We start from the raw sequence: 13,360 nt of genomic DNA on the forward strand, positions 1-13,360 counted from the left end.
AGAGAACTTTGCTCGTGCAAACACTACTGAGGATGATAAAGTGTATTAGCGAGTATAACTCAGGTCCTTTATTCTTGGTAAAATTTCCAAGGAAAAATTCACAGACTCACCCCCCCCCCAAATATTGTATCACAAATGGAGATAATTAGTTTAGAGAATAATCATCAGCAAAGTTTTATCTTCATTACAAATGATAATGGTTTTTTTTTGCAAAAATGAAGTCTTAGAAAACCTAAACAACACATTCATTTTATTCTAATTAACTAAATAATAATAAGCTCCCTTAGAAGGGGAAAGAGGGACACAGACACTTTGCATTCCTGCTTGCAGCAGGAGCCAAGCTAAACTCTGCTCGTGCAATTTTTAATGACACAAGGGAAATGGCTAAAACCACTACAGAAATAGAAAATGCCTTTAATAGTTTCTATTGTAAACTTTTCACCTCATGGAGGAATGGGATAAAGTACACTGAATAACACACTTGCACCCTTGGTTTGTATATGTATCTCCCACCTCCTCTCTTAGCTTATAGATCTATTATTCTCTCTGGTTTCTGAAATAGGAGATAAATAACATTGATGTGGGATGAGGTTTTCTCACTGGCCTTTTAGTTCTGGCTGAGATGTGCTGCAGAAGGAGAAGGGGCAGGAAGTGCTGTCTATGTGGGAAGGCTGTCTACTGGATGGAAAGGGAAAAGACTACATTTAATTTTGATTTTGTTATTATTTATCCAACCATACTTTCAACACTTAGCTATTGTACTCTACTTAAGTAATTAATATCATCCTATCTGGGATGCATTTAAAATACTATGTATAATATGTATGTCTTTAGAAAAATATGCATTCCTTTCATTCTTGGACATTAGGACATTTTGTTGATACCCCATGCTTTAACATGTTATGATCAATTTACTGTTTATACTACATTATTTCCCCAATATGCTAAGCACATTCTTGACTTTCTGGTTCCAAGTAGTTTGCCCTTTCTGAAATGTCTTTTTACCTCCTCTGTAAGTGGCCACATCTGAGTCATTTTTCCAAACCCAGCTCATCTTTTTCTTATATTGTGAAATCTTGCTGACTATTCAGTCTATGCTAGTGTCTCCTTTCTCTGTGATCATATAGGACTTATCACTGAGTTAAGCCATATGTTTCTAGTTACTTTTATGTTTATTTCTTGTCTTTCCAATTGAATACTAAAAAGATTCTTGAAGGCAGGGATTGTTTGCTGCATGTTTTGTATCCTTGGCACTTTGCCTAATGTCCTGCAGATTTTAGAATACTTATAATTTGTCAGAACTCTTGGTTGCAAGTAAAGAAACACAATTTGCAAAAACTAGGCTTGATGGTGTATAGCTGTAATCCTAGGACTTTGAAGGTTTAAGATAGGAAGATCATTGTGAATTCGAGAGCAGCCTGGGTTACAAAGTGAATTCAAGGCCAACCATAATTGTATAGTGAAACCCCCCCCCCCCACACACACACAAAGAAATCCAACTACCAACTTACACACTGACTCAGTATGAAGGCCAGTGATGGGTTTGGCTGAATAGCTCATCATGACTAGATCTGGTTCCAAAATTTATTAGCAGGACTCTGATCTTTCAATTTAGTGTCTTTGTTTCCCTTGTCTTGGCTTCATTTCTAAATTGTGCCCTTTGGCACAATTGAGAAGAGGGACAGGGAGAACTTCATTCTATTTAGGAGGCCCCAAAAATGTTCTGGAACTGATGCCCATTGGCTCTGCTGGATTACTTCAGGTCATGTGATCATCCCGGACTAATCACAGTTGTCAGAAGGAAGTGGTTCCATCATTATCTGAGCCTGAATTATGTGGTCTATCTTGAGCTGACAATGGGATTGCTAAATCTTTCATTCCCCCAAATATGCACTGAGATTGGACGAGTCAGTTCTCCAGAGGAAAAAGTAAGCTTTTGTGCCAGGCAGTGCCTTCCGGAGAATTCAGATGTTTGCTGATTGGTGAACTGTACATCTCTGAAAAAAGAACTCAGGTTTATAATTCCATCTTTTTAACCTTCATGTACAGTACTTCATAGCACATCACAGTTCATACTGGAGGTGTATGTAAAGGAGACAGGACTCGTAACTGTGTCTCCCCGTTGACATATGACCAGTGTTAGAAGGCTGCTATTCTCAAGAGAGACTTGTACTGGTGTGTAAGTAGTCAAACCTCTAAATGGGATCTCAAAAGTTCTTTTGTGGAAGAGTGAACAGGCAGTAATCAAATCTTTCATTATGGTTTGTGATGATGTTGGTTAACTGGTTTCATGGTAAAACTAAGTAGTATTATTAAAAGATTAAATTACTAGTTGTGTGTCTCTGTTTTGGATTTGCTCTATTTTAGAGCCATGTTGATTTCAGAAATTGATTATAAAGTGTATAAAATGAAAAGCCTTTGAGGTTGCAACTTTCTTTCTCTTTCTTTCTTTCTTTCTTTCTTTCTTTCTTTCTTTCTTTCTTTCTTTCTTTCTCTCTTTCCTTCCTTTTTCTTTGCTCAATGTCAAACCCAGGGCCTTGCCATAATAGGTCATGATAGGTCACGTAAATATTCAGGATACGGACACTGTACTGGCCAGTAACAGTTTTCCTTACTTATTTTGTGCACTGAGAAGTAAGGTCAGTGATATCTGAAGTGTAAAATTTTAAGTCATGGAGAATTTACTATAAATACTTAAGCTATACGTTGAAGAATTTTCTAGGTTCCCCAACTGGTGAAGGTTTTAATGGTTATCGCAGACAATGAACAAAGAATATTAGGAGGAAGCTCAGTAAATGTTAGCTAACTGGCTATTTAAGAGCTCTGTCAAACAGGAGTAAGGTTTATGTAGTTTGTATCATTTTTGACCTTCACCTCAAATGCTCTGTGGTTAGACTGTGTTAAAGTTCTGATCAAAACACATATTACCTTTTATCGTCTGGACTTTGTTTAGTGTTGAACATGCCTATCTTTGCTAGATAGATTTGTGTATGGGAAAAGAGCAAATCAAGCATAAATGGAATGGTGTGTCCTTTAGAAGTCAACATTCTGAAACCTCTACAAAAGTAATTGCTTATTTTAATAAAAATATTTATTGGATCAACCTTAATTTATTTTTTAATCTTTACATTTTAGAACTGGAAGATAAGCAAAAATCTACAACTGGTACCTCTGCGAGTATTGCTTTGTTCTTACAAATGTTTTAACCAGCGTGACCCTGAGATCTTTGGAATTTCTCAAGAGTAGAACAGGCGAGGTGCTCCTTCAGTGCTTTGCTGGGTGCCCATCAGTTCTGCACAGTCAGCTCATGCCTACCACCATGCCATGCAGTGTCCAGGCTTTTTATTAAGCAAAGGAAGACAAATGTTGAGCAAAGAAGACAAATCAATTACAGAGATCCTAATCTAAGCATTGATACTGTACTCATAGATTGTTAGGCTCCAGTAATGCTGTGTTTTCCTTTGGCTTAAAAAGGAAATAAAAAATTGAGAAAAAGAAAGAAAGAATGAAAGAAAGAAAGATCTGTGTGCCACATAAGTTTTTTTCCCCATCACTTTACGATTTCTACCTTCCTTTTCTAGAAAAGTATTAAGAGAATTTGGTGAGGAACTGCGTTTATTTTCCCTAGCTCACTCTTGGCCTTTGTGAATCCAAGTCAAGACTTACCCCTTCTGCATTAAAGTTGCTTCTGCCATAGTGGGAAGTTAAATCAATGGAGCACAGCAGAGAGACCCTCAATCCCAAAGGTCAAGGTTCAGACTCTACTCAAAAGACATGAAGCCTCAAGGCAACTTTCTAAAGGTTATATTAATCAAGAATACATTGTAAACAACAACAAAAAAACCAAACAAAACAAATGAAAGACATTGGAACTCATTAGAAATAAGTTACAGAAATAAACCAGGTCTATTTATTGAGAGAAACTGCCCAGTAAATTGATTTTGATTAGGGAAATATTTTCATACATCTTATACTGTTAACCATGTTTTGTTTACTATTTTAATCCCATGACCTCAGCTACAATTTATGAGGCATCGCAGGACTCGAAGGAAAATTCTAAACATTCTTCCAGCTGTATACATATGTATTCAGCAATATTTCAGCAGTTTCTTGAAGCTCAGGTGACACCTGAGAAGTGTGTTGCGTATGAGAAAATCTTGACTCCCTGCCGAAGACTTTGTTTTTGTTGTTGTTTTTTCTATCTCAGTGTACAGTCACTTGGTTTTTGTTCCATTATTCCACAAAAATTAGTCTTCCAAAAGCCAGCAGAGATGTCCTTCCCATTTTCCTGCTTCTCAAAGGCCTAGTCTTCCTTGTGGGTTTGCACTCAGTTGGCATCTCCCCTTTGAAAACACATGCCTTGGTTCATTCCTTGGCTTTGCCCTCTGTCCCTTTTTCTAGGTGAGATTCTCCAGAGTCCTGTTTTCCCTCTCTTGTCACCTTTCTACCAGTCTCATTTGTCATGCCTTGGTGGCAGAAACAGTCTCCCTGCATTTTTAATCCCTATTTACAAGCTCTTTAACTTGAAATTATTATTTTTCCATTTATTAATTTATCAAATACAGATTCACTGCAAGGTACTATCTAGAAGACCCTGCTCTCTGTTCTAAAGATACAACAATGAGCAGGACTAACAGGGACCCTTCTCTAATAGAGCTGATGTTCTAAAGGAGGAATAGTAAACAACAGACAAATAATGTAGGGGATAAGTAGTTCGAAGAAAAATAAAATAGGATTGGGAAGATTGAAAATGGGGGGGTATTTTGTATGTAGAGTGATTTAGGTCTAATGCAGCAATACTTGATTAGGGGTCTAGAGTGAGTGGGAGTTTGAACTATAGGGGGTATAATAAACAGAAATCAGTTGACTATTTGAAAATCTAGAGTCCTGGATGATAGAAAGAAAGCATCAAATAACCAATAACGTGCTAAAGAAAAATCATGATGTGATGTCAGGAAACAGCATTGCTGATGCATGATCAAGTATCAGTTATCATCGTGGGAGCCACACTAGGGAGGGCTGCATCTGCTTCTGCCAGTGGTTATCCACATTCTGAACCAAAGTTAGACCAGAAACGTAATTAACCTTATTCCACGTAGGTTTTCACGTACATGTGAAGGTGTGGAATCTGTAAACCATCTGCAGTGCTCTGTTGGGAATCCAACACACTGACAGTGTTTTTATTTTCTAACAATTTCAACCAACCTTTATCTAGGTGAACTTGAAACAATCGGGACACTAACTTTCGTGAGGATCATCTAGTCAGTTTTTCTCTTGTTTGTCTCTGCCATGGGTCCTCTCTGGAATTTTCCTTTTCATTCACATTTGCCTGAGAGGGAGAATAAAAAAGAAAAACTAGTCTTCTTTATCACTATAAACTCTTATTACCTATTTTATAATCATATACAAACAAAAAGTTATGCTTTTATTGCTGTTTAGAGATTTCTATGCTTAGCTTTCTCCTACAATTCTAAATTTTCTAACCCAGGGTGAGGCCCTAACCCTGTAAAACTTCTTTCCTTATGTGCCATCATCAAAGATCACAGACTACATGTAGCAAGGCTACATACAGATAGCTCTGTTAACAGAGCCAAGACCCAAGATACATGAAGAGCACGTTTAAAAAGTCACAAGAACTATCTGCAAAGGACCACGTCATAAGGCTGCATCATGTCTGCCATGAAAAGCCTCTCTCTCTCTGTTTTTTTTTCTTTCTTTCTTCTCTGAAGGATTAAAACTGGCACTCTGAATCACAGCCTGCCAATTTGTGGTTTAGAGTAGGTTATGAATTATAAAACTATTAGGAAAAAGTTGGAGCCAATAGGCGGTTGTGAGACTCCTGATATCTAGGGAAGAGACAACTTACCATGTGATGCAGGGGAAGTGTGTGTGTGTGTGTGTGTGTGTGTGTGTGTGTGTGTGTGTGTGCTTGTGTGTGCATGCTCTTGTACTGTCTTTTTTTCCTCATTTTGATTCTTTTTATTGGTAGGCAGGAGTGGAGGTCAGAGAAACAGCTGGCATTACCATCTTCCTTTAATTTAGTAAAAACTTCCTAGTCATAGTGCTGGGACTTTGTGTTATCTTTTTAGAAGATTATGCTTATGCAATCTTTTTCTATCACTTGTATAATTTTGCTAGTGTGGTGTCATACAAATGACCCAAGATTGCTAAGCTGAGAAGTTCTTTGAGGAACAGAATTACTCTTTACAAAAAATGAAATAGATTTGAAATAATTTTGTTCTCTGAATGTATTTTTAAAGTACATGGGCAATAAAATACCAGTTTTGACATAAATAATTATGAAATTAGATGCTTTCAATCTTGCCATTTTCAGAAGTTATTTTATATAAAATACATTGTTTGTATTTATGTAGGTCTGTATCATAATCCAGAATTATGATACATTATATTTTATAGAGCTACTTAGAAAAACAGAGAAATTGTTATGAAACATATTTTATTGATACTACCAAACTCTTGTTTTCATGCAAAGATTATTTATTGTTATAAAAATACTTTTCCATGCAACAGTATTTCTTACAGTACTAAGCTCATTCACATTTGGTTGGTACCAAATGATCTTTAGGAATTAATGTCCTATAATCATTTATTTTGGTTAAATGAAGTTCTTGCTGAATTTCAAAAGCACTTAAGGAAATCCAAATAACTTGATTTGAAACCTAGAGTGCTAGAATAACAAGGTGACAAGGGAAGGAAACCTAATGAAAATGTCAGACATCTTAATTGGCTTATTTTGTGGTGGTAGTATTTGTTGTTCAAACATCCAGAGGGTTCCAGCAAGCCTATAATATAACCGTGAAGTTTCAATATAAACAAAATGCTGATTTTTCTAGGGATAAACATTTATAAAACACCAGTGACTGAATGAGGTTATCATTTTGGCTTATTTTAGCCCCACTATCCCAAGAAAGGCTCTGCTGTCCTGAAAGCTTGTGATGATTCCAGCTATAACGATACTGCTTAACGTTCATTGGGAGAATTGAAATATACTGGAAATATTTCCAGGTTGGTACAGAATGCCTGGGGTTTGCAAGATGCTTCCACAGTCTGGCCTGATTGTATTTAAATTGTACTTTGTGGGGTATTATTGCTTTATCCTCATGAAGACACTTTGAACAGAGGATAATTTATTTCAGCTCATTCAAGATTCATCAGGTTGGTTCTAGCAATAATGCAAAGTAGGATGAGCCCAGAAGGGAAAAGGAGGAAATGCAATACAAAGAAGAGTGAAGAAAGGGACCAGGTCAGAGTCTGTGTAAAGGGGCAGGAGGCAGCTGTCCCCTGAGATATGTGGGAGAGGAGGGTGTAACCGCGAGCTACCTCACTTTTCAAGTAAATGTATTCATGAAACTAGAAAACGTAGAGCAACTTGTCTAAACCAGAGTGCATCAGTGGTACAGAACTTTAAGCTCCCTGCTTAGTCCAATGGGTTTTATTTCAAAGGTGCTTATTTCTTTTTCAGAGTCCTCTGAGAGTCGGAATTGTATACTTTCTCTTTTATTTTTTTCTTTTTAATTTCTCCTATTTTTTCAATTTTAGATAATTAATATTTTCTCATAGTTCTCACATATTGCACATGGGCTGTCTTGAAATCTATTTTTAAATCTCCATCCATATAGGAATTGCTGTTGATGGAAGCTGTATTTTTTGTCTGGACTTTTTTTATTAGTATGGGTTTGTGGTCTATAATCACTGCATTCATCTTGGGGAACTGGTGCATATCCCTACCGCATAGCTTTGGGGTTACTGCCTTCCAGCCTTCCCAAGCCCACAGCTTACACTCTTCCCCCCATTCTGCCCCTTCGTTTTTCTCTAATGAAGTTAGATTGATGTTGTAAATATGAGTTTTCAGATACATGTGCTTATTGAAAATAAATGACACATATAACATGCTGGGAAAATAAAACAGGTTTTTCTTTTTAAAACAAAAACAAAAACCGTTGCTGGGGATTGAACCCAGAACATTGTGCAGACTAAAAACTGGCTCTGTCACTGAGCTATGCCCACAGCCTAAGAGAATGGATTTCCCACTGATTTGCTATGAATAGTCAATTCATTGTTATATTTAACTTAATTTCTTTCAACTGGTGTAACCCTCAGTTCTCTGGAAGTTCTGGAATCTGTGCTTTTCTTGCTCTGCAAAGCATGCCCACCATTCCTGTAAGTGTAGAGATTGATATCAAATGTATTTTGGGGCTTGTTAATTCTATGACATAATTGGCTATAATCAAATCTTTCCACTCTATCATAAACCGTTTAGTGTTTCTCAAAGTGTTAAATACATTATGTTTTAAGGTGGTGCTGGCAAAAATTTTATTAAATGGCTCATCGTTTAGGAAACTCTTTTAGACTTTTCAAGAAGTGATTGTTTATCACTAGGCAATTTCTAAAGATGTGTGTGCGTGCCCACCACCATAATTCTTGCATACATTAAAACAGGGAGTCTCTTCTGTTATATTTTCTGAAAGTGAAACTGTTTTAAAGAGAGTTGGCGGTGGGGCACATCTGTAATGTGAAGTACCCAGTCCATTCTCAAGTGTTATGTGGGAATTGAGAAATTAAACGTTTGAGAATTTGATGCTCTTAAAATTAAAAAGTCAAACCTGAAGGAGAGCCATATTTTTTGGATATGAAATAATCATGTTTACAATGGATAGGCATATTTTTGTTGCTGAACATTCACTGAGGTGCTCCTCGATTTTCTCAGCCATGTTAGGGTCGCCACAGAATAGGCTGCTGCTCTAAACATGCCTCACTGATGAGCTCAGAAAGCCTGCAGAGTATCCCTTGTTACTTCAGCTTAACTTTTTGTACCAGAGTGGTCATCGATCCCCTGGAAACTGATAAGACAAGAATTAATAGGCTGGCTTCCCAGGTGTGTAGGAGCTGGAACTCTATGGAATGGAGTGCTTTGGCTCCATTTGTGGGCCTGAGATTGCAGGGTGTCCACCTCTGGTCCTAGGATTGAGGCTTCAAAGTGCCCCAGAGTAAACATCAAGAAGAAAAAGCAAATACGGGAGAGGGAAGAGATATTACAGGAGATGTGTTCTCATCCATATTTAGGACTGATTTTAGAAGCACTGGCATGCCCCTTCTAATAAATTATCCATGTTCATATCTTCACTTATTCCTATCAGGAGAAAAAGAGAAAACCAGAATTCCCACCATCTAAGAACACTGTGAAATAGGGTCAGCTGTCAAATGTGGAGGATTCTGAGTGAAGGGGAATCTGGGGGCAGGGTGGGGAGAACAACTGTGAACGATTTGGGAGATCCAAAGTACTTAGTAGTCTAAAGCCACCGTCTGGGGATTTTAAATATATACCAAGTCACTGGTTCTGTATGATATATATGAGTATATATTTTTTCTCACAAACTCAGGAAATACTTCTAACAGTCATTGATTAATAACTCAAGCTGTATTTGAGTTGATATATTGCTGGTCATAATGCCAGGTTTGCTTAATTTAACCATCTGCTGACCACTAAGCAAAAGGATTCTAGTTTGGTACTATCATAATATTCTCATATAAAATCAGATTAAATAGGGCCAGGGCAAAACCTCTCCAAGGGAGTACTTGGAATTCTTAATTTCTCTTGACATTTCTGGAAGTGAACAAAGGCTTTCCTATTTATCCCTGCTTAAACATTTTGGTCACTAAACTTATTTACTAAATTTTGCTTACTAAAATTTTGTTTTCCTAAGCTGTAAATATCTCCCCTGATTGAGAGGATCTTAGGACAGAAGCTACAATAATATATCTGTAATAGATACTGGTCCCCAATTAATATAGAAATAAAACTTTTAACGGAATATTTATATCTTAATTTGGGTTTGGGTAAAATTTTTCTTCTTTTCCAAAGAAAACATAGATCCTCCTAACAATATGGTACATAAAATAGAAATCTCTCACCTAAATAGGAGGCACAAAATTGAAGCTGGTATTTGAAAAAGCCTCAAGTTTCATATTTCCAACTCTGCTCACTTCTCCCACCGCTGCAGCCAAACTTTTCATGGAATAATGAAGTTAGGAGAAACTCTGAAAAGTCAAGCATCCACATGAGTCATTTCATAATTAAACCTGAGCAGCAGGAGTAGGTGTCACCAACGAAGTTACAGTGGCAGGTGAGAGTGGGTAAAGTTGCAAAAACTGTGTCCTTGTTGGTGGAAAATATGCACCATATCAATGAGACAAAGTTAAAAGAGTCGATGTGATGTGTTGTGGAAACTTACTCCTTACCATCAATATTCATCAGTGACGCAAACCCGCTTTTTTTTTTTTTTTTTTTTTTTTTTTAAGAAATAATGTATAGTAATCCTTATAGTAATCCAGGTGCTTAATTGTCTGTCATTAACATTTTAGCCACTAGGTGACACTCTTGTTTCAAGAGAGTGCAGGAAGAACCGGCCTGTAAGGTAGGGAGCATTTCTGATTGTATTTGTTATAAGCGTATTGTTCAGAGTTGAAATGCGAATGTGTGATTTACTAGTCTGAAATCAATGTAGTACAGATGGTCAATAGGATTACAAATCGTTCCGATAATACTACCGACTAAATGAAATTTATCTGTGCTTAGAATAATCTGTTGTTCCTATACCTAGAGCCATTTTGCAGCCCACCAGGGTCTGAAATTTATCAACTGCTTGTCCTGTAACAGCCTTTCTACCTTTTACTCTAGGAAAATTATTTTATTTCATACCATTGCCACCCCAATGCGGTGAAGCTTTCACAGGTAGCAAGTAGCAGAACTAGAATTCAAACAGGGAGTGCTCCTATGACCTTCTGCAGACAGATGAGCTTTCTGGTTACACAACTAGTGACCCGTGGGAGAACATGACCTGGGTTTGGTGCTATTTCAAATTCGGTTCACTATAAGACAAAACATGGACTGCATGTTTAAGATTCTGTTTCAGGTAGATGACTTTTTAAGCATGCATGTCCCATGCAAAATTTTGAATTTCAGATAATCAGAAAATGTGTTCGTTCTTACATAAGTTTGCTTCAGAATTTTATGGAGCCTGACTTGGTGGCACACTCTTGTAATCCCAGCACTCGTAGGAGGATCATTGCAAGTTTAAGACCAGCTTGGGCTACAAAGTGAGCCAAGGCCAGCCTGAACCACATAGTGAGACCATCTCAAAAAAAATTATATATATATTTATATTTCTCATGAAGTTTACATATTGCAGCCATCTCTGACTTTTCTTACTTGCTCTTTAAATGACAATATTAATTATAAAGTGTATAAATTTTCTCTTTACAACATCTCTGCATTCATTTCTTTTTCTGCATCCTAGCTACTCCCTAAAGTTTACAGCCTTTGTCATCTCTGAGACCCTTACCATCTCTTCTCTGTAGCATTTCTATAGTAAAAATTATTTGTAGCATAGCTAAAATTAAAGCTCAACTAGAAATCCTGGGTTTTTATTTCATAAATCTGGCAACATTATTTTAGGACAATTTGTCCAGACTCCTCTCCCTTCTCTGTATTTTCTCTTCCATTCCTGTTCTATTAAAATGTGCTTCTCTGCTAAAGCCCTTGATACACCGGCTCTTTGCCTCTTTCCAGACTTGCTGTTTGTAGTACCATCACACCTGCCTCATTTTCACTGTTCTCTGACCACATTTTTGCTCATCTACAAAAGTGATTAGAGACCTCTGTCTTAAAAGCCCTCTGGTTTCCTCTGCACGTCTTTTGCTTATACTTTGGAAAGAGTAGACCCTACTTTCTTACCATTCACTTACTGGTCAGCCTGTTGCAATCTGATTTGCTGTAATTAAACTCGTCACTCAGCAACTTTCTATCGCTAAATTCCATGGACTTTTCTAAGCCCTCGTCTTTCTTTCTTCCTTTTATTTACTTTTTGCACCTTCTCTGTTTGATGGTGTTCCATCTCTAATCCTGTATTTCATTTTCTTGGTATTAATTCCTGTGGCTCAATCATATCCTTCTTGTGAGGGATTCCGAGATTCTCTATTGCAATAATAGTCAAACCACATGCCAAATCACATGAAAATATCCCTTCAGCATTCTTTGATCTCAAATATTTTGCATTATTATGTGTCCCCACCTCTACTTTACACTTGAACTTATCTATTTTTTATTTTTAATCTGATTGCATCATTGAAAAAGATTTTTGAAAGTAACTTAAAATGAACAGAAAATAAGTCATATTTAATTTTCCCTGACTCAGTCTCTTGCACTGATGATCATTCCAGGGATGACAGGAATAGAAGACATATTCTTGTGATGATATTCTTTAAGTTTCTGAACTTACAGCATATTTATCAGTTCTCTGCCTTCAGTTGATTCAGCTGATTGCTATTTGATAGGTACCCAGGAGAGCAGAGGTGGTTAGTGTATGAACATGGTTTGCTTACCTTATACCCATCGTCGGTTGTCAGGGTCAGAAAATGTTTCATGTATGAATGTGATATAGCTAGTTTCACCACATTCATTTTTTGGAATATTATCTGCTCAAGATGTTGACTACCATGTGGGAAAGATCACTGCTAAACTCAGTTCTACAGTCCCAAATTGATGAGTCTCTTGAACTGTAACTCTTTCATTCTTGGATATGGGTAATTCATAGAGATGCATCAGAAAATAGTATAACCATTGTACATAATCTTTTTAAAAATAAACTGGTTAATAAGAATATTCTTGAGAATAGGAGGTTAGAAGCATGTATTTATTAGGTGGAGATTTTAATTTAAATACACGTGTTAACAAATGACTCATACACAATTCTTTATGAACAGTTGCAGGGATTGGTAGATATATGAAATATGTGCTACTGAGCATATTTATTACTTTTTACTTTGGCACTAGTTTTAAGTTTCTAAATTTAGTAAAAATGTGTCTTACGAGTTGGATTGGGACTCACAGTCAATTTGTTATAGGTAAAACTAGGAGAGAATTGCCTTAGATTTAAATTCCTCCGACAGTAATGGTGAATTCTCAGTGTTTGTGATCACTCCCGTTAATGCCCATGTCAGATATCACTAAGAGGTTTCTGCAGAGATTTCAGAACTCTTTGCAACTTCACGTATTTCAGCATTTCCACTCAAAAATTAATTCTTCTGTATTGAAAAAGGATTGACACAGATGGAAATGGATTAAGGTGGTTATTCAGTTTGGGGTCTAAGTACATAGGTTCACAGAAAATTACAAACCCGGTAAGACTGTAGCAGGAGAAGAAAAAACATTTTATTCAGATTAAATAATGATGGGAAGTCAGACATATAAGCTAGTATTCCTTTATGAGTTTAATGCGCAAAGGCACATTAAAAATTCAATTCAAGATGTTACAGGGCTTGAACATTATCAAAATTAACT

The 13,360-nt window shown here is 36.7% G+C and overlaps 2 protein-coding genes across 4 annotated transcripts in view; both read left to right on the forward strand.

The window, feature by feature from the left end:
- The window catches only part of Lrrc69 (leucine rich repeat containing 69), a 102,272-nt gene extending 98,448 nt beyond the window's left edge, over positions 1-3,824 (forward strand). For both annotated transcript variants that reach the window (XM_003479980.2, XM_063256869.1), the window contains one exon: positions 3,136-3,824. In XM_003479980.2, the coding sequence (XP_003480028.1) occupies positions 3,136-3,246 (111 nt within the window). In that variant the 3' untranslated portion in view covers positions 3,247-3,824. The remainder of the gene's footprint in view (positions 1-3,135) is intronic.
- Positions 3,825-6,903: 3,079 nt separating this feature from the next.
- Positions 6,904-13,360, forward strand: part of Slc26a7 (solute carrier family 26 member 7) — a 140,594-nt gene continuing 134,137 nt past the window's right edge. The window contains exon 1 of one of the 2 annotated variants that reach the window (XM_063257547.1): positions 6,904-7,026. The gene's annotated coding sequence lies outside the window, so the exon portion shown is untranslated. The remainder of the gene's footprint in view (positions 7,027-13,360) is intronic. The other variant, XM_063257545.1, reaches the window with a different exon arrangement.

The sequence above is a fragment of the Cavia porcellus genome, unplaced genomic scaffold (genome assembly GCF_034190915.1).
Source record: "Cavia porcellus strain 051 isolate PalLab524CR breed Dunkin Hartley unplaced genomic scaffold, mCavPor4.1 scaffold_10, whole genome shotgun sequence".
Lineage (NCBI taxonomy): Eukaryota > Metazoa > Chordata > Mammalia > Rodentia > Caviidae > Cavia > Cavia porcellus.